We start from the raw sequence: 25,250 nt of genomic DNA, 5'->3' as shown, positions 1-25,250 counted from the left end.
ACCAGTCTGCTCTGATGAATAATTAAAAATTTGTGATTAAACATAGCCTAATGTTTAAAGCCACATTTAAAACAAAAATGAAAGTGAGGCTTAGAACGCACTACAATCATAAAATAGTCTGGCACCATCTCATTCAACAGTTTACAATTGATAAAATAGATGCAGGGAACACGATCGAAAATGGCTTTCTCGGGAATAAAGGCTATAGGCCTTTCTTTTGTTTGTAAACATTGGCGCCATTTTGTATGGGCTGCCGTAAGCGCATAAATTGAAGCCGTGGTTGGCAACATATTTTTCCAAAAAAGTCCCCATAACCCCATCAACACATAGTAAAAAGGCATATGTAGGAATTATTTTGTAGCTTTGTTGAAAATGTTGTATTTTCAAGTATAAAATAATATTTTGGGGATCTGTAATAACTCTTCTTCATTTTTACAGTGTTGGACCTTCCATAGTTTTGCAGGCCGTGGTTGGCAAAAATGCATAGTGCCAACCAAGCGCAGAATGGTCTATACCCAGCACACCTCAATAGCAGTCTTAGGTATGACGGTGTTTTTTAACACTTGAGGGCGCTGGCTTAATTGCACGTTCCACCTTTTCTAAAAACATTTATTTAAAAAAAGAAGAAGGGGGTATCAGGACCCTTTGACACTCCTTTTTCTTTGGATCCATCCCTGCAAAATTTACAAATAATACATATTTATTTTGGTGAGCCAAGGGTATTGTACAGCCTGCTGTGAATGACCTCCCGGTTGACTTGGTGCGAGAAGCGAGTCTTGTCGGACATGGCTCGGACCAAGGCACTCTGGCTGTCTGCAGTCACGATGTCGTTGATGAAAGTCCCCATGCATTCCAAGCCCCGTAAGCCCATGTTGACTTCAAAGCCTGTATACGGACGAGAAGGATAAGAAAAGACATTGCTATTACCGGAAATGATACCTTAGGGAGACATTACCGTAGGGTTGTGCGGTTGTGCACAATTTTGTTCCCTTATCCTACCCATCGAGCAATCGATCTAGCCTATTTGCGACAAAAAAGTTTTGCCTCTTAATAGAAGTTGTGACATTAGGGAGACATTGAAATGTCTGCCTAATGTCAAGTATCTCCATAAGGTATAACTAATGACGAAAAATGTCTCCTTCAGGATACATTAACAGGAATTAAAGTAGTTCTTCCAATGATATTAGGACAACACCGAGTATGCAGCGTTACCAGCTGCTAGGCTATATCAGATTCGAACAGACAAACCGACCCGGGCAAGCTAGGTGATGGAGACGTATGCACTTGTAGTTAGCAGGAGGTCGTGGGTTCGAGTCCCATCGAGTAAGTTGGTGGTTTTTTCTCACAAGCCCTCGGGAAAACAATAGCATACGGTGTTTAAAAACCTACATCGGTGAAGGGCAAAACTCAATACTAAATTGAAAACCCCTGTTTGTTATAAGTATTTCCAGAGGCGAAAACAGCTACCGGTATTATGTGCCAAAGTTGTCAACGTCAGACTGGTGTCACGTCTAATGCATGACACTAGTAGCGGTAAAAGCGGTATACATGTTTGAATCAACATTTGCGAAACAAACATTTGTTGATTTGAATCAAGACCGGCACTCCAACGGCTTGATATTCGAGAACTATTGTGAATCCGGAATTCCTTCTTGCGAAAATTACACGAAAACCACACATTTTCAAGTTGTGTGCACGTCTATCCTACGTTTAAATTATCTATCCAACTCATTATCATTTCAAGTCGTGGTAAACGCGCTTTCAGAGCTATCCCCCCCCCCCCCCCCAAAAAAAAAAAAACCCGAAAGAAATGCTTTAAGGTAATCAGGAGCGGTCTGCGAGTGAGTCGTGACCGGAGGAAATGGGTTTTTTTCTACATCAGAAAATTTAATAGCAATCCTTAATTTGTTTTCGGAAATTAAATATGCACACCACATATATCACTGTCAGTCGTCATGCATCATGCGCTGATTCCGTATAGTGGGCCTATGTATTGCAGCACGTATCACGTTCATGTATGAAAGGAAAATTGATTGGATTAAGTTCGTGCAATTTGTCAATGTCACCCGAGACGAATTTCATCACTAAGCTGCTTATCCTGTCTGTCTACCAAGAACAGACACAATATGCTTATTGAAAATGGGTGAATATGTATAGCCATACATAGACTGTGGCTGTTTTCAGTAATATTCCTGATGGCACATACATTTTGCTGAGCAGTATTTTCTGCTATAACAGCAAACTTGACGCGTCTGGGAATATAAGTTCGGGCCTATACAGTATGTCCCCAAAAAGTGTTCGTCTGACTATTTTTGAAATAACTACAAACCATGAAGTCAAGTTTGAACATTTTTTGATCATGCAGATACTTCTTATCCTTGGCCTAAACCCCTATGAGTTTCATTTCATTTTCATCACGCCTCACTGCACAATACTGATCACAATGTAAAATCCTGCATGTTGCGAAAAATAGGCTGATGTGTTTTGAGATTGGAATCATTTGCCCTTGAGCATTAAACTGAGGTCTTGCCATGAGGACTGCCTAGCCAGGCAAATGATTCCAATCCCAACCGCAGCCCTTTTCACAACATGAAGGATTTCACACATGCAACTTACATTATAACACAGCACTGAAACTGATTAAGGTCACGGTGCCCAAAATGTTGTTGTGATCAATTGCGGTGTAGTGATGCGTAGCTGATATTCAATGAAAACTCGTCGGGGTTTATAGGCCTAGGATAATGAGTATCTGCACAAGCAAAAAATTTCTAAATTGACTTCATGGTTTTGTAGTTATTTCAAAAATAGGCCGTCGGACACTTGGGGGGACATACTGTAGATTACAATTGGAGAGAAGGAAACGCAGATCACAAACGCAAATCTTCAAAAGTTGGTTGCCCTTCGTGCATAACTTTCAGCTTTGGTATTGCGATTTGCCTTTTTTCCCCAGTTGTGATGCGCGAACTTGACCAGTGACGAAGTCAGGGTAATGGACGAATTACAAATTCAAACCGAGGCTATCATTGCTAAGCCATAATGAGACACTGGAGACCGTTTGCTTTTGTAATCCTCTCCACAAAGGGAAAATTGAGGACCTCGGTGTGAATGCTCATTTAAATGGGATTATGAGGAAGATGAATCAGATATATGCAACAGGGATTGAGGGATTGACAGTAATATAATAATAAAAAAATAACCTTAACTTCATTGGTATTCCTCGGACTCGACGTGTCCCTTTCATTGTCTTATCAAGCAGTTATCGCATAAATCTATGACCTAGTTTGCTATGCTTGAGTAAATTCGCCATATGCTATAACCATCAACAACGTTTAATAAGTTGTTCCGACTGTTGCTATTGGTGTAACATGATTAGATCCATCTGCAATCGAGGGACGAAGCGAAATTGAAATGTAATATCCGAGACATTATTTAAAAAACACAACGCCCCCTGCTTTTGCTCGTCCCTTCAACCATGAATTAGTAATATTATTAATCTTTTTTTTTTGGGGGGGGGGTGGTTAAGAAGTAAATTAGATTCAGAGTAACTCCAAAATTAATAAAATCTAAAACCAAATATTGTTACCTTAAAATGAATACATTGCGTGTGTGTTTACCTTATAAGAAATGTGCTCCATATCGAATAATGTAATTTAGTAATCTACGATGATATTGGGTAATAATAATGATAAAGCGCCTTGAGCACCAATATTGGTTGGTACGTGCGCTTTATAAATACACATTATTGTTACAATGTATTAACATATAGGCCTAATAAATGGGTTTGTTTTGGATGAATTGGGTACATATTCATTTGCAACTAGAGTTTTACCATTATTTTTTCTTAGTTTACTAATTTTAACATTATTTCTCACGAGTATTCTCTTCGAACCATATTGTTGTGATTGTCACTGTACCCGAATCTTGGAAACCGAATAAGGACATTGCTTCACATTTTTATTTAATTAAACTGACAATATAAGGGGACGTTGATTTGATAGATTAAATTCCACACTGTGAACTCAAACTTAAAAATCTGCCTCATTTTCTCCTACTCCGTGAAGAATTACTAAGGACAGGCGCGTCTTTTTTGACAAGAACATTTTTTGAGGTCCATCTTTTGATGATTTTCCCCGCCTCTCCCTTAATTGACAAATTAGTTCCGTGATACATGACGGTCCACCGTAAGCAATACGCGTGGCTGCTCACGGGCAGAATAGCGAAGAACACGTGCTGTGTGTGAGCAGAATACGCATACAAAATCAAACAAAACATGCAAGTGTCAAGTTCTTCGACAGACCGTTTGCTGTTTTTTTTGTTACTGCATGCCACCGATCCGAACAGTTAATTAGCCATCACTGTTTATTATTATTATTCTAACCTTCTCTGACTTGATTATATACTTCTTCTTCTTTCGTGTGAGTTAGTAGTACTGTACATCAGGCTATTTCTTGGAGCTGCGTAAGCCAGTTGATTTGTGCGTCTTTTGGGCACGACAGATCAGTCATCCCGTCAGGAGGTTGGAGGTCGGGGCAGTGGTATAATATATGATCTGCCGTCTGCTCATCTGCACCACAGGTGCATGCCGGTGAATCCCGGAGTTTCCAGCGGTGCATGTTGGCATTGAATCTCCCAACCCCAGTTCGCAGCCGGTTCAGTGTAACCCACTTCCTCCGGGGTAGTTCCGAGCCAGCAGGAGCTTTGGTGCCAGGGGGAACAGTGAACTGCCTTGGGCGAACCGTCCCTTCCCAGCCCTTTTCACTTGATTATATAAACGGACAGTCTGTATTTAGCGCGGAGCCATTCTTACATCTATCGCACCCAATTATACACCGTGTTAAATGATTTGCAGATGATGAGCTCACAACTCCTCAGCGTTTCTTCCCGCCGTTGGGAGACATTCTGGGGGTTTTTCCCCCAGAAGGGGTATCAGGGGCCCAGCTGGGTTTGTTTATATTGCGTATGGATGTGACTTAAGAGACATTTCCAAATGTCAATAGATGATTTTACGAGGTGGAAATATCAGTTGCAACAGACGGAGCAACGGTCACTGTTACTATGGCATTTAGTCTGCGAGTAGACTCCCCACAATGTTTTATTAGCTGTGGGATAGCAGCTCAACAAATCATCATGTCTCTCCGTTATAGTCCGTTAGTTCGTTAGTAACAAACGTTCACAGTGTCTATTGCTCCTGCATATTTTGACCGACTTCAACCAAACTTTCTCAAAGGTATCAGTAGCCCAGCCTCAACATGTCACTTGACCAAACTGGGGTCAAAGGTCATCATGGGGTCACTTGGGTCAAAAACCTGGGGGGGGTTTAAACTCAAAACACTACTCCTTCCAGAAATTACATGGCACAATCACGTGACTCATGCATGAACACGAATTTGTTGACCCGCAGCTGCCGAGATATTTCCGATTGAGCTTGTTTTTTTTTCTTCGATTTCTCCATTTTCGTCCCATCTATCCTGTACACGATATCGCCTGTATACATGATGATGTATATAGTACAAGTGGCCTTCTCATGTTTCACTGCAGACGAACTGACTGGCTGGCTTAACTGTCGCTTGCAAACCGGGCAGTTCTATCGTATAGGATTGTTACCGCGTGTATAACGCCAATGAATTTACTATAAACTCCGGCCCGTTGTGTAGACAAGGTGCACGAAAAGGCATTCAGTGAATAGCCACTCTGAGTCAATCAAATAGAATGTATCAGGTTGACCGTAAGGTCATAGCCAAATTCTGCTAAATGCACATCAAAAATCTGTCAGATTTATCAAAAATCTGCCAAATTCCCCAGAATTACTCGAAATACACTATAAACACTTGAAATCACATGCAGATGGGTAGTATTGCCTTAATTAAGATTCAAATTACATAATAAACAATCTAGTCACATAAAGATGTGAAATTATTGGTACATTTCGGGCAAAACGTGGATCTGGCCACGACGAAGTCCGTTTCCCAGTGAACCTCAGCACCCAGCCAGCCTGTCCCATTATGCAAGGGTTTGTTTGAAAGGATTGAAGCTTTCTTAAACAAATGCACTCAAATTTGCTGTTTTCTCTGTCAAATAACCATTTTTGCAGAATTCTGCCAGAAATCTGCCCAAAAAATCCATTCTGTCAAACTCGTTTTTTAACAAAAATTCTGTCAAATTTAGCCGAAAATCGGCTTAAACGGTCACCCTGGAATGTATACACTCTGGGACCAGCTCTACTAGACTTGCCTAATCGCTTCGGTTGAGCAGAAATTCATTGTTAATTCATTTAGCCACAATGCCTGTGTTCCATCTGACATTCGCCTTTTTCATATTTAATATGCGTCTCTGAAACCCTATCAATATTCAGTGTTATGTAAGCTCGTACACCCAACGGAGGAGCTATTAAAAATAAATCAGCCTTGAACTAAAGCTTGGTTTTCTACAATGTATGTTTTATACCCTTTCGTCCACAAACTGAGGTTTAATGACACGTTGTTTTCTCTCAGATTGTTGCCTTTGGGCAGTTAATTAGAGTCGATTACAAAACAGATGTAAAATTTACCGCCTATAGGCTGAGCTACCTGTGTCCGGAAATGGATTTGTATTGATCCTTGTATAAAGTTCTCGCATTGACAATTTACACGAACTGCTTCCATACTAAGTAGAATATCGCGGAGAACCAGCAACAAGCAAGTATTCATGTGTAAATATCAGCTGGTACTATACTTTAAAGTACTTTTCTTAAATACCATTTAGGAAAACTTTAGCCAGGGCTTGTAACCCAAAAAAACCCAAAAAATGTAATCCTCAGCCGACCAATAAATTTTATCAAAAAAACGGAACTCTTTCGAATTTTGGGTTGGTTATCCCCATCTACGAAGAAAATGCCTTGATGAATAGTTGTGGAGAAGCTGTGCCCATAATGTTGATCTCTTCTCGGCACAAACGCGAATGCGAATTTGTGACGTCATGGCAAGCAATCAAGCTGCGATTTAAAAAAAAAAGTCAACCCATTTCAACTCACCAGCGCAATGTTTATTTATTTTCATACCCTTTCGTCCACAAACTGAGGTAAATGACACGTTATTTTCTCTCAGATTGTTGCCTTTGGGCACTTAATTAGAGTCGATTACAAAACAGATGTAAAAATTTACCGCCTATAGGCTGAGCTACCGATGTCTAGGAATGGAATTTGTATTGATCCTTGTTCTCGCATGGCATTTACAATTTACACGAACTGCGTCCATACTAAGTAGAATATCGCAGAGAAACAGCCAAAAGCAAGTGTTCATGTGTAAATATCAGCTGGTACTATACTTTAAAGTACTTTTCTTAAATACCATTTAGGAAAACTTTAGCCAGGGTTTGTAACCAAAAACAACAAAAAATGTAATCCTCAGTTGACCAATACATTTTATCCAAAAAAAATGTAACTCTTTCGGATTTTGGGTTGGTTATCCCCATCTTAGAAGAAAATGCCTTAATGAATAGTTGTGGAGAAGCTGTGCCCATAATGTTGATCTCTTCTCGGCACAAACGCTAATGCGAATTTGTGACGTCATGGCAAGCAATCAAGCTGCGATTTAAAAAAAAAAAAAAAGTCAACCCATTTCAACTCACCAGCGCAATGTTTTACCGAAAATATTTTCGTGACGTTAAAACAAAAAAAATCCCGTACATTCGCATTTGTTTGGAGCATAAACCGGCCAGTATTCCAAAGAAAACAGCCTTTAGTATCACCAGAAACAGACAGACAAGTAAAACATAAGTGCAGGATCGACCGAGTGATTTTTTTCTGGCTGCTTGCCGTCGGTTAAAGGCAACCCCGAGACCGAGACGTCAATGTAATTTGACAGTTAACCTCAAAGCGCAGCGTTCTATTGACTCCCCTGCCCCAAATTAACCACAATTTTCTTGCATCAGCGCGCGGCGGGAAATGTTGATTTCCCACCGCTCTGAATATCGACCTCTTCCTTGACTCGTTGCTGTTTTTTTTATCACAAACATTTTATTTGTTTTGTTTAATGAATTTTGGGGGCTAGTTGAGTTCGAGTATTCACAAAGAACGTTAACCATATCCTGCCACATATTTTCCTAATTTTTTTAATTAACTTTGTTTTTGTTTTTACATTTTGTTTGGTTTCTTTTTTCTTTTTTCTTTTTAATTTTTAACGCAGTTAAATTCGAAGCAAGTGATGTGCGAATCAAAACGGCTTTGAATGCGAATACCGGTACGTTTCCAATATACAGTTTGTGTACAATACAACAAAATATATCTATACTATATCAAATGTGAGTGAATATTACTTCTTCTTTTTTGTCAAATCAAACTCAACATAAGGAGACATTTTGCCAAGATAAAAATAACAGGTTTTATTTCGAGACAGACAAAAAAATCACGTCCGGCATTACGTGCGAGTTTCCCCGTGACGCGCGAGACTGAGTATCTCAAAATGCCTCGGGCGATTCCAAGGCCTGAATATAACCGGACCCCGTACAGGCACCTGTTTCATTAAGCATAACGTGTAGTGCCTCTCTATCAAGCAATAGTCTGGTTCCCTGAACTGACGATCCCCCGACGTCTCTTGTATAATAGGTACGGTCGGGAAGCCGTCATTCATTCAAACACGCTCGATCGGATCTCGGAAGCTGCATGCGGGCCAACGAATTCGAGTATGAGTCACGTGACTGTGCCATGTAATTTCTGGAAGGAGTAGTGTTTTGAGTTTTAAAAAAAATCAGGTTTTTCTTTTTACCCCAGTGACCCCATGATGACCTTTGACCCCAGTTGGGGTCAAAATGACATGTTGGTTCATGTGACATGTTAGGGCTGGGCTACCGATACTTTTGACAAAGTTTGGTTGAAATCGGTCAAAATATGTAGGAGCAATAGACAATGTCAACGTTTGTTACTAACTAACGGACTAACGCGTTAGTACGTTAGTTAGTAACAAACGGAGAGACATGGTGATTTGTTGAGCTGCTATGCCGCAGCTAAAAATACGATACGACGCGGCAAAGCACACATACTGAAATTTGTATCACTGTGGAGACATTTCTTTGTTCTCGTGTAGTAAAGTTTTCGAGTTTGAAAGTGAAGTTTCAAAATGCTCTTATTTTAACCAGAATTAATTTCCTTGGCTGAAATTCGGACTTAATATCCCTTTTTTAAAACTCTTCCATTTGCGACGCATCAACCCACCTTGGAAATTCCTAGTTTTTGAGTAAAATCTATATATCTATTTCGTGAAAACCTTGTGGAGACGTATTCATCTATAGAAATTGCCCTGTGGAGACGTATACAATCTTTAGTCCCTATAATTGTGTGCACGTCTCCAGAGGGCACGGTGTATCAGATCCTGCATGCTTGTCCCAGTGATATAGCTATACTTGAGACACAACGCCTTAAGGCTTTTAATACAACAAATGAGCAATAAATATGCCTGTACGGAAGCGTGAAAGCATTTTATTGGTAAATTCAATCGTTTTACACCCATACATTCTGCAAAAAAAGGTGAACATGACAATGAAATTACGATAGGTTTCCTTAACACAATAAATTGTATTGTTATGGGAGTGGTAATATGGCGGACGGTGGCGTCAATTCAATCAGCCAATGAGCTACCTGGCAATATCAAAAGGATATCAGAGGACAAGACACCTTTAAAACCCCTCGCATCTCAGTTTAATTTACCTAAGTTGAAATTCAGACTCCGTACGGCGTCGCCTTCCACCGTAACCACCAGATTCTCCTCCTGGATGTAGAGCACGTTCTCCCGTCGATACGACAGCTTTACCTCGCCCAGGCGCTGGTTGCACTGGATGTTGAAGGCCTCAGAATCCGAAATCTTGGGTTCTCGTTTCGTCCGGTACGAGTTGAAAGACTCCTGGAATATGTTCCGCATAATCTGCAAAAGGGGTGATATGAAGGGGAGAAATAAAGAGGGATCAGTGTTGTATAGTGTTGTTCCCTAATTATAACATGGCGCACTTCGACGGCTTCCCCGACTTTCCTCATGCAGTGTTGCCAAACCCCTTTGTTGAAAAACTTAAATTTATTCAGTTAAATACCGGTATTATTACTTTAATAAGGTTTGTTGTTGAACCTTTGTGAACAATTTCAGTTTCATGAGATTAAGTCCGAAATTTAAAAACTGTGGCGTCCGGAAATTGGGCACAAATTCGGCTGAGTGTTCCCTAACGTGGTGCACTTGAACAAATCTCGGAAAATCCCACGTTAACATTTCAGAATTTTTTAGAGTTGATAAATTCTCACAAATCATTATTGTCTCCACTCACATACCCAACTACAAGTTAGTCAGAAAATTATTTCTTATTTTGGGCGCATTTTAAAGGGGCTCATTGCGCGCACTTCGAAATAAAATCGGAAAATCACGCCTAAATAGAATTTATCTGGAACTTCGTATAGCTGGTACGTAAACTCAAGATTTACGAACGGGAATGTTTAGAACTTGATGAAATGTTCTTTACTCTGAAATTTGAGGTAAAAGTATTGCTTTTGCAAGGCACTAGAGGCGAAAAATCAAAGTGCGCAACGTTTAGGGACCCCGCCGGCACGTCGGGGGACATCAACAATACAGTCCGGTCACAGTAAATCAAAAATCCCCTGGTCACAAACAGTGAACGAAGAGTAACAAAGGAATGCTTTGGGGTTTTTTTTGGTAGTTCGTTTGAACAGCTCGTGACTTGACTTGAAACTGGATGACTTGTGATGGACTTGTCAGGACTTGTGATTGACTAGCCTGCAACACCGGGAGGCACAGGATTTTTTTTTAAAGAATAATGCAGAATATAATGATGTAATTTTAGATCAAGGAGACGTACGCATGACTAGACTGTGCAGGGAAAGACAAGCTGCAAAGCTTGAAATTGGTAATATGAGATGCTGGTCATTTCAGTTCATTCTGATTGGGACCAATCCTAGTGAAACACACACAAAAACACACATGCCTTTCTCAATGCTTTGACAGAATCTATCCTGGGCCTGTGAGACTTGGACTTTTTTTTATAATAACATTCGATTGGTGATGAGATCGCTGTAGACTAGACAGTTTGGCGTCGAATTTCGACTTCTCGACAGGGTTTTGTTGGCGCGTTAAATTACCGTAAACAGTAAAGGCTTTGGAGTGCGTTCATATTTGCAGAGTTTAATATGGATTCTAATTGACTGGTGTTTATTGAAGTCAATGAAACAAAATCAACCAATTTAACACTAATTTATTATGTTTCATTTGGTAATATCAATTTTCCCAGACCTAATGGTGCATAGCGACATAACATTGGTAATTCACTGCACAATTTATTAGATGATGTATTGACCCTCTGCATGTCTTTTGACAGCCATCTTTGAGGGCAGGGCTTTTGTTCCATGGCGATGCGCATGAGTACGCCTTTTGTGCTTTCATCTATAAGTTAAAACAACAAAAACACCCCCAAGATGGCTTCTATATTGCAAATGGTCTACCGCCGACTATAATTATTTAAACATGAGATTGCAGGAAAGTGGTGTGTTTTCGGTGACCCGAAGAGTGCACGGTAATATAACATAAATACATCTCTCAATCAAAAAGACAAACTGCTTATTTTTCAAGTTCGTTTTGAAAATTACATTACAAAATATAGCATTTTTGGTATTCAAGTGGGAAATTCAAAACGACAACTACGGATTTGGCAGCCGTGCATCCCCCTAAGGGTGGGCGAATTACGTACGGGCCGTTGGACAAGCCGTTGTTTTGATTGGAAATAACTAACCCGGCGCGTGGCGCTGCAACGGTCCTTGGCATATCGCAGAAATCCCCCAACATATTACCGCGCACACCTCCGCAGGCAATTTCAAGGTACTTTTTATTTCTTCAAATTTAACCTCGTCATTTAATGAGGAACCTCTTCAGGGCCTCTTTCTCCACAACTCAATTTCTGCAGTAATAAACGCCATGAGCTCCGAGGGAGTCGTCGGTGGTTTAAAATGTCCTCCAAGCGATGATTTTTAAGAAGTTGTTTTTGCAAATCACAGTTGATATACCGCGCGGCACTGGCATGACCAACCCTCTTTTTTTTGTTCAATCTCAGTTTCACGAACAGAAGGAGGCTGACTTTTTTAATCAATTTATTTATCATTTTGTGATTTAACACCCGGGTGCAATTTCATGTACATGCTATGAAGAAAAAAATATTGCTTACAGCTAGTTTTATGCGCCGAGCAAGGGTCGGCTGAAACCAGTCTTAAGCAATATACATTGCATTGCAGCTTGGCTGGTAACCTGTATTTGTGCTAAGCGTATGTTTCCTTGGTGTAAGGTTCATGTCACATGCTGTATGGCGTAAAGAAGGCGTGAGCGTTCTTGGTGTGTTTCTATGCATAAACAAAAGACGATAAACATAACACGATTACAATATTTAACCATAGAGCAAGGAATCAGCTTACTAAAGGTTTCTTTTTTTTTTGCAGATTAGCCATGTTTGCGTGAGTGCATTTCTTCCACAATGATAAAAGGGAACACATTGTGTGCATTCACTGTTACTGAATTCTAATAACAAATAAAAGACCTCAAGGTCGTAATAAACAAGTTCACATTATTCTGTTCAGTGAAAACTTCGAATTATGTTTCCTCTATAGCTGGGGGAAGAATCTCCCTATTTATTAACCAGACAATACAGCACTTTGAGTGCTGTACCATCATAACAGTATAACGGTGCATCGTAAATGCTTACAATAATTATTAAATTACATGTAATTTCCTCCTGAATTTATTATGAAGGGACCTTGAAGAATAATGCAATTGAAAATCAGCATCTAGTGATGACAGTGTGTAGTTCGATCTTCCTGTTATAGCGGGAAAAACACCCCGGTAAATGCCAGGGCTATGTTCGTCATTTTTGCACCGTTAATGCACGATCCTGAGGAGAAATGAACGCAACTACTGATGCATTTTGTTGTTGATAAGCATCGAGACGGCTGAGTATGCAGTTCTTGCATGATACGGAAGGCCGTACGGAAGGCCGTCTTCTGCGGTTTACTCAAAGTACAAGTGTGTCTTGATTAGAATCTAATGTTCTTGACCGTTATGTTGGCACTGAACCAAAGATGAGGCGAGTAAGACACGGGTTTCATTCCTTCTATGAATGCTAAACATGTCTTGTGGGCTTGTTGCCTGGGCACATCACTGCATTAATGGCTACCTTAATACAGACACGACCGTTCAAAAGTCGTTCAAAAATCGTGAGCGAAAACAAGAAGGCTTGACGGTCAAAGAAACGGCCTAAGCTGGCCCCTTCGTCATTCTAAGTAGCTGATTGCATCAAGCTTCAAACCGATGACGTAAATGCACGTAGGCCTATAGTTGCAGTAAAGTTTCAAAACATTGCTGTTACGTGTACGCCGATCACTTTTGCTCATAAAAAAGCCTAGCAACCGTCATCCAATATGGCGTTTGGTTTGAAGTGCCAGTAGCGTTACCGGGCAACCATGTCTCGCCAATCCATTTTGCTTGTGTCAATAACTGTGCGACACGCCAGTATGGATGAGCTAACACAACCCAGAATATAACAACTGTTGAGGCAAACCATTACCGGATGGTTCTGCGTGTCGATGTCCTTAATGGTTCCTCTTTGCACACAAACCAGTCGGACCAAAACCGTCCACGGAGCTGAAAATGTTTGGTCTACTGTCCTTGTTGACTTATCATCTACATGCAAACAATGCAAGACAACTGATGGCCGGAATAGGTATACCAATTAGTAATCGGCGGAATGGGAGTGATTTATACGGCGCACCACCAAGAAATTATACAACCGAGAGGCTAAATAATTGCAGATCGAGCCATGTTCCCTGGTCCCCACCGCCCTAACAAAGGGCGCTAATTTCTTTGAGTTCTCATCGGATACAATTTTGTATAGCCAGTGACCCGGGGTCGATCACCACTTCCGTATGCGCACGAAATATGCGTACACGTTTATGTACGTGTACGTACTGTTTATGTCCGATGACCTACTCAAAAATGCTCTGCAAAGCCTGCGTTACCCTCAGACAATTTTGAGGAAGTTTTTGTCGCGCACGATTGAAGCCTTTATAGTTGGGGGAGTGTTTTGTGTGACTCACAATGAATTCCTTTGAACAAGGCTTGTTTATTTTGTAGTACTGCAGTGTAAGCAAACGAAGAGCAAGTGAATAACCAGACTGCCGGTTTAAAATAGTATAGGCCGCGCCCATCCGGGGTGTGCACTTTGAATGTCGAAAAAGCATCCTCGAGACAAACGCTTGGTGGCGCCCTGTAGGGGTAAATCGCTCGAATTAGGACTAGAAAACGAAAGACGCACCGAAGAGTACGATATTTTTTTCTATACTACAGTAGCTCATAATTATGCTGGAATTTGTCGCCTTGCCCTGAATAACAGATTCTCAAATCCGGCTACAAGGCGTTGAAGGACGCAAAACATTCTGTATTGCAGAGGTGTCCATGACAGGTTTACCCGATGACGCACTCACGGTATAGGCCGCGCCTACGCCCCACTATCAAAGGGCCATTGAACAATAACTTTCGAGCCCTACAAGGGGGCTAACTCAGTGAAATGTGAACTTTGAACTGGAGTCAAGACTACTCCTATTTTCTTAAAATTTTAATGTGAACTACAGACATCTGAATGAGCCAGTTCGGTATTCCAACTGCACATACCGGCACATCTTATAATAACGATTTTCTTATTCGGGATAAACAATCCGCAGAATGCGTAAAAAAGAGCCCATTCTTAAAGTTCTCGCGCGCAGTTTAGTGGAACGCCTCACGTACTGAACACTTTTTCTGACGTTGGGTGGCAGCAACTTGGCGAAGTACGGTTGATATAGTCCCCATCCATTACCGTGTGTTAACAACCGTTTCGTTTCCAGAACAGCTTCCAACTATTCGCTCCATTAATAACAGCACAATGCACAAACAAGGGCCTCGTTATAACAGCCACGTATATTTGCCTTTTCAGGGCAGCGTGTTTACTGCGTGAAAGCACCGCAAATGGTGAAGCTAAAATGGGCCTTCAACATTTTACAAGACTGATCGAAGCAGTATATTTTCAAGTGCGAAATGGACTCAAATACAGCTGCCTCGAGAAACACACGTGGACAACCTTTTAAAAGATTTGCGCAAATATGTTCTTCCACGTGCTAGGCTATTTTTTCTGACTTACAGAAAGGACTTTTAACTGCTCTGTATTGCCGAGAATTATACAAAAACCTCACAGCTCTTGCAAACTGCTGCGGTTTGGTTTACATCGTAGTTTACATCGAAATGGTTCTGTAGATGAAGCGGAGAATACAGAGCCGTTCTTCTTCCGTTTATGTTGCACATTCCTTTGCTCTGTCCCCGAGCAATTCTGCAATTATTACCTGCGAACTTCTTCACTTCCAACATCCTCGCCGCGTTCTTTAATACCCCGTATCATCTTTCTGTACGCGCTACAATCAATCCGGTACAAGGTGATGATGCATCGGCCCAATCAGGGATCAGCACCCGCATTGACGGGAGCACGAACTCAACGGAGAAACGTGCCTGCTCCCCGTCTGCCTAAAACCCATGGAGTCTAGTAAATATGCTCAGCGCGCATGGGTGCATGCTGATGGAGCAGGGTAGTTTTGAGCTACAGAACGGATTGATCGGAGTGTTAAGCCTCAGATACTGGTTAATCAATCAACGATCAAAATGACTGTGCCCGGCTGGCGATGTTCGGGCACGTTTCTCGGTTGAAAAAGGATGAAGGGAAATCGCTCGCCGGGCCGGGGAATTGAATTTAAGGGAAGGATTTCGTTCGAAGAAAGTGACGGTCGGGTAATCCGAGGAGGCTATTCGGTCTACAACCTGATGAGAGCCTTCGACTTGCCCTACATCTTCCGATGTCCCGTTATAGCTCTACACTTGCAATGGAAAATTGTCGATGCTTGAAGCCGGGATTGCACCTGCAATTGCTTTATGCCTTCGTGAGCGATCTGCATTTAGTGTTGCTGGAAAGTAGGCTTTCACCAAGGTTCATGTCTTCGTAAACAAGCTTTATAGATGTGCAACAGCTAGATGCTAGTTTTGTCGTAAACAAGCCACGGTCCCTTGTCACCAGTCTCCAGGGCACAGCTATCACAGACGAAAATATGCTCCCTGATCCTCAGATAAAAAGCCATCACCAAGAATACCACTGTCCATGGACAGTAAGGTGCTTTTATAGTTCAGATGGATAGAAGAAAGCCTCAATTTCCGCAGCTAAATCGTTCGATGACCCTGTCCATTCCACCCACCCACGGGCAGTGTATACAGCCACAGGATGATCGCAACCAAAGAGCATAGGACGTGCCTTTAATTATTACATGTACCATCCATCCACGGATGAAACTACGCGAAGACAACTTGAACATCTCCCTTTCCCCCTCCCCGAAACAATTTTTAATTTTGAGGAGATCTCTTCTCGTGTACCCGAAGGCTGAGGCCATCACAGCAGTTGTTGTCAACCATCTTCATTGCTTTCACGCGCGTTTCCTTCAGAATCATCTTGCCAGAATGACCTTTTGTCAGCGCGCCTACGGTCCAAGTCTGCCCGTCAATCGCTCCAACCAACCCTCTCTGTATCGCCAATCCAAACATCTCACTCTATCTCGATGTGCATGTCAGATTACCTACGGATGTGCAGAGCTTTCAACAATATTTTCTTAATCTTGGAGGAAAAAATCTCTCAACATCGCTACCAAAGGAACGTAGGTAACTCTTCTCCTCAACGTTCATTTTAGTCTTGGTTTGAAAAATTGCCACTAAGTTCGTTGGACTTATTTTCGCAGTTAAGGAGGGCGATATTTGTCCTGGAATAATGTCTCGTCAAAAAAATACAATAACTGAACTCATTTATGTCCACACGGGACCATGAACACAATATTGGGGGGGGGGGGGGTCATTTGACTCTAACACCGGATAAATACAGCGTTGTAGTTTATAACATCATTCTGAAATCATTATAGACGATAAATTCAGTAAGCCCAACGTTCTAATTTATTCAAAATGTATACAAAACATGGTGAAGCCTAAATCCTTGACCGATAAAATCATACTTTAAATTTAGAAATGACAGATATCATGATTTAAATGCAAAGCTCGACTCAAAAACATCTTGCAGCTAGGTTCAGGTCGTTGCCCCCCAAAAAAAGGTCCGTGTGAAAGACCTCAGATCGGCATCATCACAAACATCAAACGTCTCTCCTTCAAATGTTTTCTGTTTGTTTATAAAAAAAAAAAAAAAGCCCCCAGGCGCTTGAAGTCAAGAATTCAGCTCGCCCTATGATGACTTCTTATCCGGGCGATCATCTTTCACTTTACCGGAGCTGACGCCTCAAGTTTTGAGGGGCGCAAGGGAACTCCTTGGCCCGGGAATTATGAATCCCCAGCGATATACCGGGCATGTTTAAGGGGGAGCTCCCGGGGAGGAGACCCCAGCTCCTGGTCAAGTCCTAGACGGTTCCCGGTTGACTCCTCATCAAATCAATTCCTGCCATGAGCTGATAGTTATCGGTCATTTTTGGCCCTCTTTCCTTAGATGCGATCCGAGCTGTGAAAGACATACCTTCCCGTCAGGAATCACAAATTGAGAGCACGACACACCCGTAGATTTAAGTAGTTTCAATTTAAGGAGTCGATGCCAATGTTGAATGCGATAAGATCCATCAGCAGACTGGGCTTTTCAAGAGGTCGTCAGGGACCAAGACCCAAACCTCCATTGTATACTGTGCAATTATGAAGCATACAAATGCACCAGTTGGCAAAGTACATTTTTCCATCTTCTTGTAAATAGACCTATAGATAAGATAGAGCCCTCTGTGTAAATGAAATATTTCACGAACATTGGAGGGCATGAAGTTAGCGGGTTTGGGCATCATTTCGAATGTTGTAAAAGCCTATATTTAGGAAATGACACAGAGCGTTCCATCAGTATAGTGATCTTTATCAGTTAACCAAATGAGGTTCTTTCACGAACCGAATGGAAATAAACACTGAATTTGTCTGATGTTTTGATATTTGTCGTTCATTGTTGTGGACATTAATTATACCTTATCTGTCTGGTAAGGCAGGTGTACCGACAACATGGATCGATTATGAGCTAAACATTAATTAAACTGGCTGCACATCTCATTGATACAATGACAAAGCTCGGGATACACAGAGCCAAAAACTATTTTTTTCGCGACAGAAAATCGATATTGCCCTGCTCAAGTCAACTGTCATGTTCAACACTTTCCCCTCGATGCCAAGTTGTGATTAATTCGCATCCTGGCGAGTCTGCTTCCTAATGTAGCGTGATTAATGAATACCGGACTTGACAGGAAGGGTTTTTGAATAATACTCCATCAACTTCTGAGTGCTGCAACGCTAAGTGCCGGATCCTTTCAACGTGAATGCTTCCAGCTAAAAGCAAAAGGGCTCTCGTAGTGTAAACTTCGTCCGGTTCACGAGGCATTGTTTTTTAGATTCCCTTTCAAATATTGCAAGAATGATTGACGACGATGTCTCTTGTCGACACTCGAGATTCTGCATGGAAACATTTCCAGTCCACACTCGATACTATCCGGTAGTTTAAAAGCTACAAAGACAAAGCATTAAAATTCAGTAAATTCTGCATATCCGGGACCATTTGGAGCTTCCTCCAACCACTCGCAGGCGACACCTCAACAGTGTCCAGAACTGTGATTGATGTTGACTGGCCTTCTCACGCGAGAGCCCGTTTGCGTATTTCAAACTTCGGCTCCATTTTTTCGTCTCCGACTCAAAACAATGTAAAAGTCTTAAGTGTCGTACCAAAATCAACATAATTCTATCTAATGTCACCTCATGTATTGCGATTTGATGTTTATTATATTCAAAAGTGCCAAGACACTGCAGTTTGCATGGAAGTCTGAAGAAACCCTGAGGGAAGAACGCTGAAGAAAATAATTTTCGGTTTTAGAGGTGGGGAAAAACTCCTTTAGGGTATTCCAGGGAAAACCCACGGAGTGTTAGGAAATTAAAATCCAATAAAAAAAGAGTGGTGGAAGGCGAGGAAAGTACGCTGCGCCAAACTGACTAACCAAAATGGACGCGTTTGCACCGTATAATGCTCGTATACTATCCGCGAAGACGCTTGAGTGATTGTGTGTATCAATGCGTGTGTTGTTTTAATGCCCATCAGAAAGGTAAATATGGATGAAAACACTTGCAAGATACACTTGTTGTACACTTGGTTTCATTCGCATTTTGACTCCACCCGTCATGATAACCCCAAGCTTCAGTTGCACCTACCATGGTATCCGGCGTTATTCTGAGCTGCCTGACTAAGTGGGTATCGCACTTGTGGCAGACGAGACTGATGTATCGATGTCTAAATGTGCCAAAGATCTTCAGATAGAAGGCAGCCCGGCTCAGGTCCGGGAAACGGTACTCGTTGCCGAAGCCTGACAGATCCAACTTGAGCTTGTTCACCTGCAACTCTGGCGACGGCACCTGTTGGTGAATCAAACATTCATTACACCGGTACTGCACTTGTGTTTTTGACTGATTTTCCAATTCCAGATATGGTAATTGTGGATTTGAATGGAGCTTGTTTGATTGGCTATAGAGATACTCGTTTTTCAATCTGGGGTCCAGGATAAGAAACATGCTAATCATTATAGCCGAATCTCGTGTAGTGTGATCTGATGGTGACTGGTTTTAGCTAATGTTTGTTCAGCACACAATTTCGTGAAGCAATATTTACCGCACAGCACACCCTGCTGACTTTTACTTTATGCTCAGTTTGTGGTTTTCTGAGACATAGGTTTATGATTGTTGAGCCCTGAACTTTCGAAAGAGGCGGTTGAAGATGAAGCATCACAAGACATCTCCTACATCCCATCCACTTGGATCACTCCCTTCGCATGACGTCACCCCTTCATGTACCCCGGCCATCCCTGAGCGAAGCAACCTCCACTTGTTCAATGGATTTTTTTTCTAAGAGTTACCTGCGGTAAGTCTTGCCTTTCCAATGAGCAGGCAGCGCCGAAGGATTTGCAGGACTCTACGACGAACTCGTCACTGACGCCGAGTAGGTTACAGCTCTGTCCGTGGATGCCGTCCGCTATGATGACTAGAGTCCGACTGGTCGGCGAACCACACAAGGCAGCCACTTCTTCTTTAAACTGTAAAGAGAATAAGACAACAACAAAAATATTAGCATAAACTTTATACTCCATCCAATAAACGTTTTCCAGGTACTAGACTGGATCCGATTGCATGGAGGAATTGATGGATTCGGTTTCGCAAGAATAATCACAAAAACGCCCAGTTTTTAAAGGATGGTTGTGTGGACGTTTATATCCTACTTTTATATGCCCTTTCTAATTAATATAATTTCGTTTCCAACGCGTTTTGTAGCCCAATTGGGCGCTTTCCAGGTCGTAATGCCCTTTAAGACTGCTTCTTATCCTCGCACAGGAAGAACAATTGCAGTCAAGTATCTTGCCGATGGACACTGGATGGAGTGCACCACGATCCCTTCGCTAGGATCGGATGACAAAAGCCACACATCACGAGTCGGCACCCGAGCACCGATACAAGTATCCGTATAAGGGTACTTCTGCACATCCTTCAGAACCACAAGGAGTTCTAGCATTACACAACAGTATGCAGCAAGGAATATTAAAAAACACACACACACGCATGTTTGTTTTACATACGCTATGTGGACATTCCTTTGTTTTCGTGTAGTTAAGAAAACTCGGTACAGAAAATAACTTTACTTTAACTGTGAAAACTCTTTCAACCCATTTTTTCCCTATGATTCCCTTTAGTGTTTCTCTTCATTCTGCCACAGATAAACCTAACCCAAAAATGCCTCTAAACATGTTTTCCAGAGAGGGCGAAACGTTATGTGGACACGGCTTAGTCCACCTAACGTCAACACAACCTGCATTATGTGGACATCTTTTGTTCACAAGTCCACATAGGGAATGTAAGACAAGCTCACACACACAAACCTATGTGCATTGGCTTTTGGAGAGTGTATATCCTACCATCTCATCAGTATATGCGCAGATAACGACGGATAGAACATGCTTTTCGTAAAGTTGATTTTACGAAGATTTTACACACTGGTTCTCAGAACCGAAAATAACCCACAATAGGCATTTATGTCAAGGTGTGTCACCGAAAGATTCAACCTTTTGTTAATAATGTACGGGCGGCGAGTGGAAAATTTACCTGTTAAACAGACCGTACATTAAAAAGATGTAAAAAGATTTTTTAAAAGAGAACTTTGTAAAATGCTTCTGGTGCAGTTTAGCGCTATGTATTCAGCCGTGGGTTTTTTTGGCACTGAACTGTGTTAATAACTTTTAGCAATAGCTAGCTCGCGGCATGCAAGGAGACACGTAAATTTATAATTTTGCCACCCACCCTTGCACGCGAGGCTTGTCAGATCGCACTACGGACTATCGGAGTAATAGGAACTCGATCCTTCGCACTCCCCGGTCGAGTTTTCCCATCTAGCCCCCCGATATTCCGCGCCGATAACCCTGTTATTCCTAATCAGCAAAGATGCCGGCAAGATATTGGGTGGACGGCTGTAATTCTCTACGGAATTCCAAGTTGTGTATGTCGCTCATAAAATGCACCCGGAGTTTTTCGCCCCCCTGCAGTATAATTATCTCGGTTGATACGAAGTACCACGAAAGATGCGACCGCGCGAAGCTTCCTTGGGCGCGCGCGGTATCTCTTGAATGATCGTCAGCACACTGAGGATAATTGAGATAGGTGTGATTCTCCGGTTGAAAAGAAATAGGACATTAAGCAGGCTTTGGCAATATGAAGCTTGGGGTAGGAATGCTGCGACTAGGGGGAAGGTTTGGTTTGATCGTAATCGCTTGCTGAGGCAATGCGTTGTTTTGATTTGGGTCAACAATATTATTATACTTCCATAATGGGTCAGCTACGGTCAAGTGCATCAATTAAAATGCGGTGAGGATTAATGCATGCTGTACAGGTTTTCTATGGACTTCAAAGGACTGAAAACGCGCATCACACTCTGTATACAGACATGGCACTTGTTTCTAATTCTCTGGATTGTCGTGAGGCGGCAAAATTGCTCAGTGTTAACAAACAAACGCCAGCCGAGAGGATGCGCGGATTTTGACGTTATAGCCACTTTCTTTTTTTAAAGCTCCATCCTTGTTTGCGGACTTGAAGCATTGTGTGTTTGTTTATGGCGCAACAGTGAGCGCCAAGTCATTTCAAATTATACTCAAACCAAGCCAAATGGCCAAACGGGATTTCTCAGGCAATTTTCAGTGATACATTTCGAGCCGTCCAAACATAACGAGTGACGCCAGGCGGATCTCGGCCGTAAATGTCAAAGATTGTATACGGTATGTTTTGGCTCGTCTGCACTTCAATGTTGTTCCAGAGGCACCGTTGTCAGGCGATCTGATGAATCGCAAGACATTAAACGGAACTCTAATCAAAGCACTCTGTAATTGTCTAAACATTCCTTGTAGACTGGTTCCCGGTCCCTCCATATTGCTCTCTAAATTACAAAGAGTGACAATGCACTCCATTCGAGTGAAGATTCACTCCCACAGTCGGAAACTGGGGACTAGACGTTTTAGAGTGAAATTTGTTCAATCGTAAAGATCGAGTTTTCACTCGACCTTTCAACTGAAGTGGTTCTTTTTTCAGACTATTTCAATCGAAAATGAGAGTGATTTTCACTCTAAAACGTCTAGTCCCTAATTTCACTCTTTGGGATTTAGAGAGTGTCCTCCGTACCTCGAATATAGGAAGGTAGCGGGTGCATACCTATATTCCCCAATGCCTATGCTCCCCAATACCGATGTTCCCCGAAATCCTTACCCTAACCCTAACCTTGACCCTTATCCTGAGAGTCCTAAGGATTTCGGGGAACCTCGGTATTGGGGAACATCGGGTAGACCCCGAGGTGGCTAGCATTCATCCTGAATACATTACACGGTTTTCCTCCTAATGTATGCAAACTATATGCAGGACTAGCCTTGGTCTGATTCCCCCCCCCCCCCCCCCCCCATGAATACAATATCACAAAGTGATGTTAGCGCGGAACCAGCCTATTGCAAATCGGCAACAAGGCTACAAAATTAATGTGCAGTTTTTGTGGTGATGAGCTTCGATTTTCGCTGAATCGAAAGTGTCTCTGGCAATTGTCCATACAGAGAGGGGCACTACTTTTCAGTAACCGATGCAGTTGAAATGCTTGAAAGTTGCCTTCGTGGAGACACTGGCGATGTTGCCTACTGGTTTATGGTAAGAGTCCGTTTTTAAAGCCATGCGTTCAAATGTCATCCATGCACAAAGCTGTGAACGTTGTTTTCAAATATAATGCTGCGCACCAAGACCCTTCTAATACGCCACATTTTTAAAGCCATAAGCAATGTATCAAATTTGCTTCAATCTAAATTAAAAAACTTATAAGTTGTGTAATTTTCGAACTATAGCATTGATAAACTGCTGTAAGTAGCCCAGGATTCAGGTCTGTCTGTACCCCCTGTATGGCGTTGTTCCACAGCGCTCTCATGCAATCATTATGGCATATTCAACAACCCTCAAACATTCCTTGTGTATATTTAAAAACGTCTTCTCGGTGATTTAATTAACCTGGTACTCCTCAGAAACAAACTCCAGTTAATCTGGGAGGGGGGGGGTTCTTCTTCTTCCCTTTGATCGAAAAAAAGCTACAGAAATAACCGCGGCGAAGTATTAAATGGAGCGCAGTGGATTTTGTTACCACAGGAACGCCGATCGCAGCAGGTGTCGCACGAACAAAAATCGATGCCGTGTTCTGTGAGCTTCCGACGGTATGGTCTCGCCTGATGGCCGTGGTAAACCCTGGAGCAGCTTCAGTTTCGGCTCTTGTATACGAGTAGGAACTTCTGCCTGGCTGAACTCACAAAGAAGGAATGGTAGGACCATCGGATCAATGCGGTTCTTTACAAGTATCGCTCAAGCGAGATGAATTTTAAGACGGGAGGGTGTTTCAGCATCTTTGAACGAGGACATCACATGGACAAAACCCACAAGCACTGCAGCGCATGCAAACGCAGCTGCGGTTAGAAAATGAGCTTTCGATTTCTGACTAACTTTCAATTTTGTGACCTGGGAAGCTATCAAACAGCATACGTTTCTAACCTTATTATATCGCTTGTACGAGATGTATTCAATTTTGTATTATCGCAGTAAACAGTGCCTGGTGTCAGTACAGTGCAATCAGACAGCATCCGCTCCCTTAAGCGCTGCTGTGGGTACTGCTCGACAAATCAAGGATCAAGTTCAATCACTGGTCTGGCTACTAAGGCTGCGTCCCAATCTCTTATCTATGTATTAACAGCAATTCATAAATACCTAAGACAGTTTACGCATTCCTATGGTCGAGAGCCCGTCACGTGGCCGGTCTTAAACAAATGATAAAGACATGGCTAGCTGGTCTTTAACACTTTTCCAGTGTCACAATAAAATGTGGACTCCTAAAAATCCAGTGCCTCTTATCGTTTCATTGGTTGAACGTTCACAATCCTCACGTAGGCATGCGCAACACTACCAGGGAGTCAGAATTTTAAAGTTCTAAATTCAAAACGCAACGCGCCAGGTGCGTTCTGCGCGACATCGCGCAGAACATGATACGCGCGCGTCAATCTCCATAAAAGGGTTGTTTACATCTTACTCGCCAGCTGAACACTCCATTATTTTGCAAGAGGGATGTTTCAAAAAGCATAAAGTGAATTTGTTGAACAAAATCGGGATGTTTTGAACGAATTATATGATTTTTTCTTACCGAAAAGGTATTTAATTATCGGGTAATTATCAGCACCCAGACTCTAAGTGGTCTTAAACAGAGTGATAAAAACCTCCGAAGCACCCATTTATTCCCTTATTACAACTTTGTGGGACCATACTGAAAATGGACATAGCCGTAGTTCTATAGACGCAAGTCGATTCGTGACGTTTGTTGCGCATGCGTGCATGTCTCATGCTAATATTGGTTACCAGCGATGCGACCACCTAGCCTACTCCAAAATTGAGACTAAACTAGTTCAACCATCGTTGACCAGTCATCATTAGCTCAAAATATGTCAAAAACTTAATATTACTTCGGTTGTGCACTATTCGGTCACATAACGATGTACGTTCTCAGACATCCAGTATAGAACCTTTCCGGCCTGCAGACTGAGGGCCAGAAGCAATAACTTGATT

The 25,250-nt window shown here is 42.0% G+C and overlaps 1 protein-coding gene across 1 annotated transcript; it reads right to left on the bottom strand.

Annotated features, from left to right (window-relative positions):
• Positions 1-440: 440 nt before the first annotated feature.
• On the bottom strand, positions 441-20,227 carry LOC119736558. Its single transcript, XM_038210571.1, has 4 exons — positions 19,997-20,227; positions 19,299-19,499; positions 9,680-9,893; positions 441-885 (listed from the first exon to the last, which is right to left on the bottom strand). Exons 1-4 carry the CDS (start codon positions 20,225-20,227, stop codon positions 701-703), a joined length of 831 nt encoding a protein of 276 aa, XP_038066499.1. The 3' UTR covers positions 441-700.
• Between the last annotated feature and the right edge of the window lie 5,023 nt (positions 20,228-25,250).

This window comes from Patiria miniata, unplaced genomic scaffold (genome assembly GCF_015706575.1).
Source record: "Patiria miniata isolate m_02_andy unplaced genomic scaffold, ASM1570657v1 HiC_scaffold_3, whole genome shotgun sequence".
In the NCBI taxonomy this organism is placed as follows: domain Eukaryota; kingdom Metazoa; phylum Echinodermata; class Asteroidea; order Valvatida; family Asterinidae; genus Patiria; species Patiria miniata.
Note: the sequence above shows the minus strand (reverse complement) of the source record. Positions and strands in the feature narration are given on the sequence as shown.

What these genes read in the sequence shown, in the direction of transcription:
- LOC119736558 (XM_038210571.1), bottom strand. Translation starts at nt 20,227, where the DNA reads ATGGAGTATAAAGTTTATGCTAATATTTTTGTTGTTGTCTTATTCTCT. An exon ending in AAAGGCAAGACTTACCGCAG is followed by an intron (nt 19,500 to 19,996) that starts GTAACTCTTAGA and finishes ATTCACCAACAG; the next exon opens with GTGCCGTCGCCAGAGTTGCA. An exon ending in GAATAACGCCGGATACCATG is followed by an intron (nt 9,894 to 19,298) that starts GTAGGTGCAACT and finishes CCCCTTTTGCAG; the next exon opens with ATTATGCGGAACATATTCCA.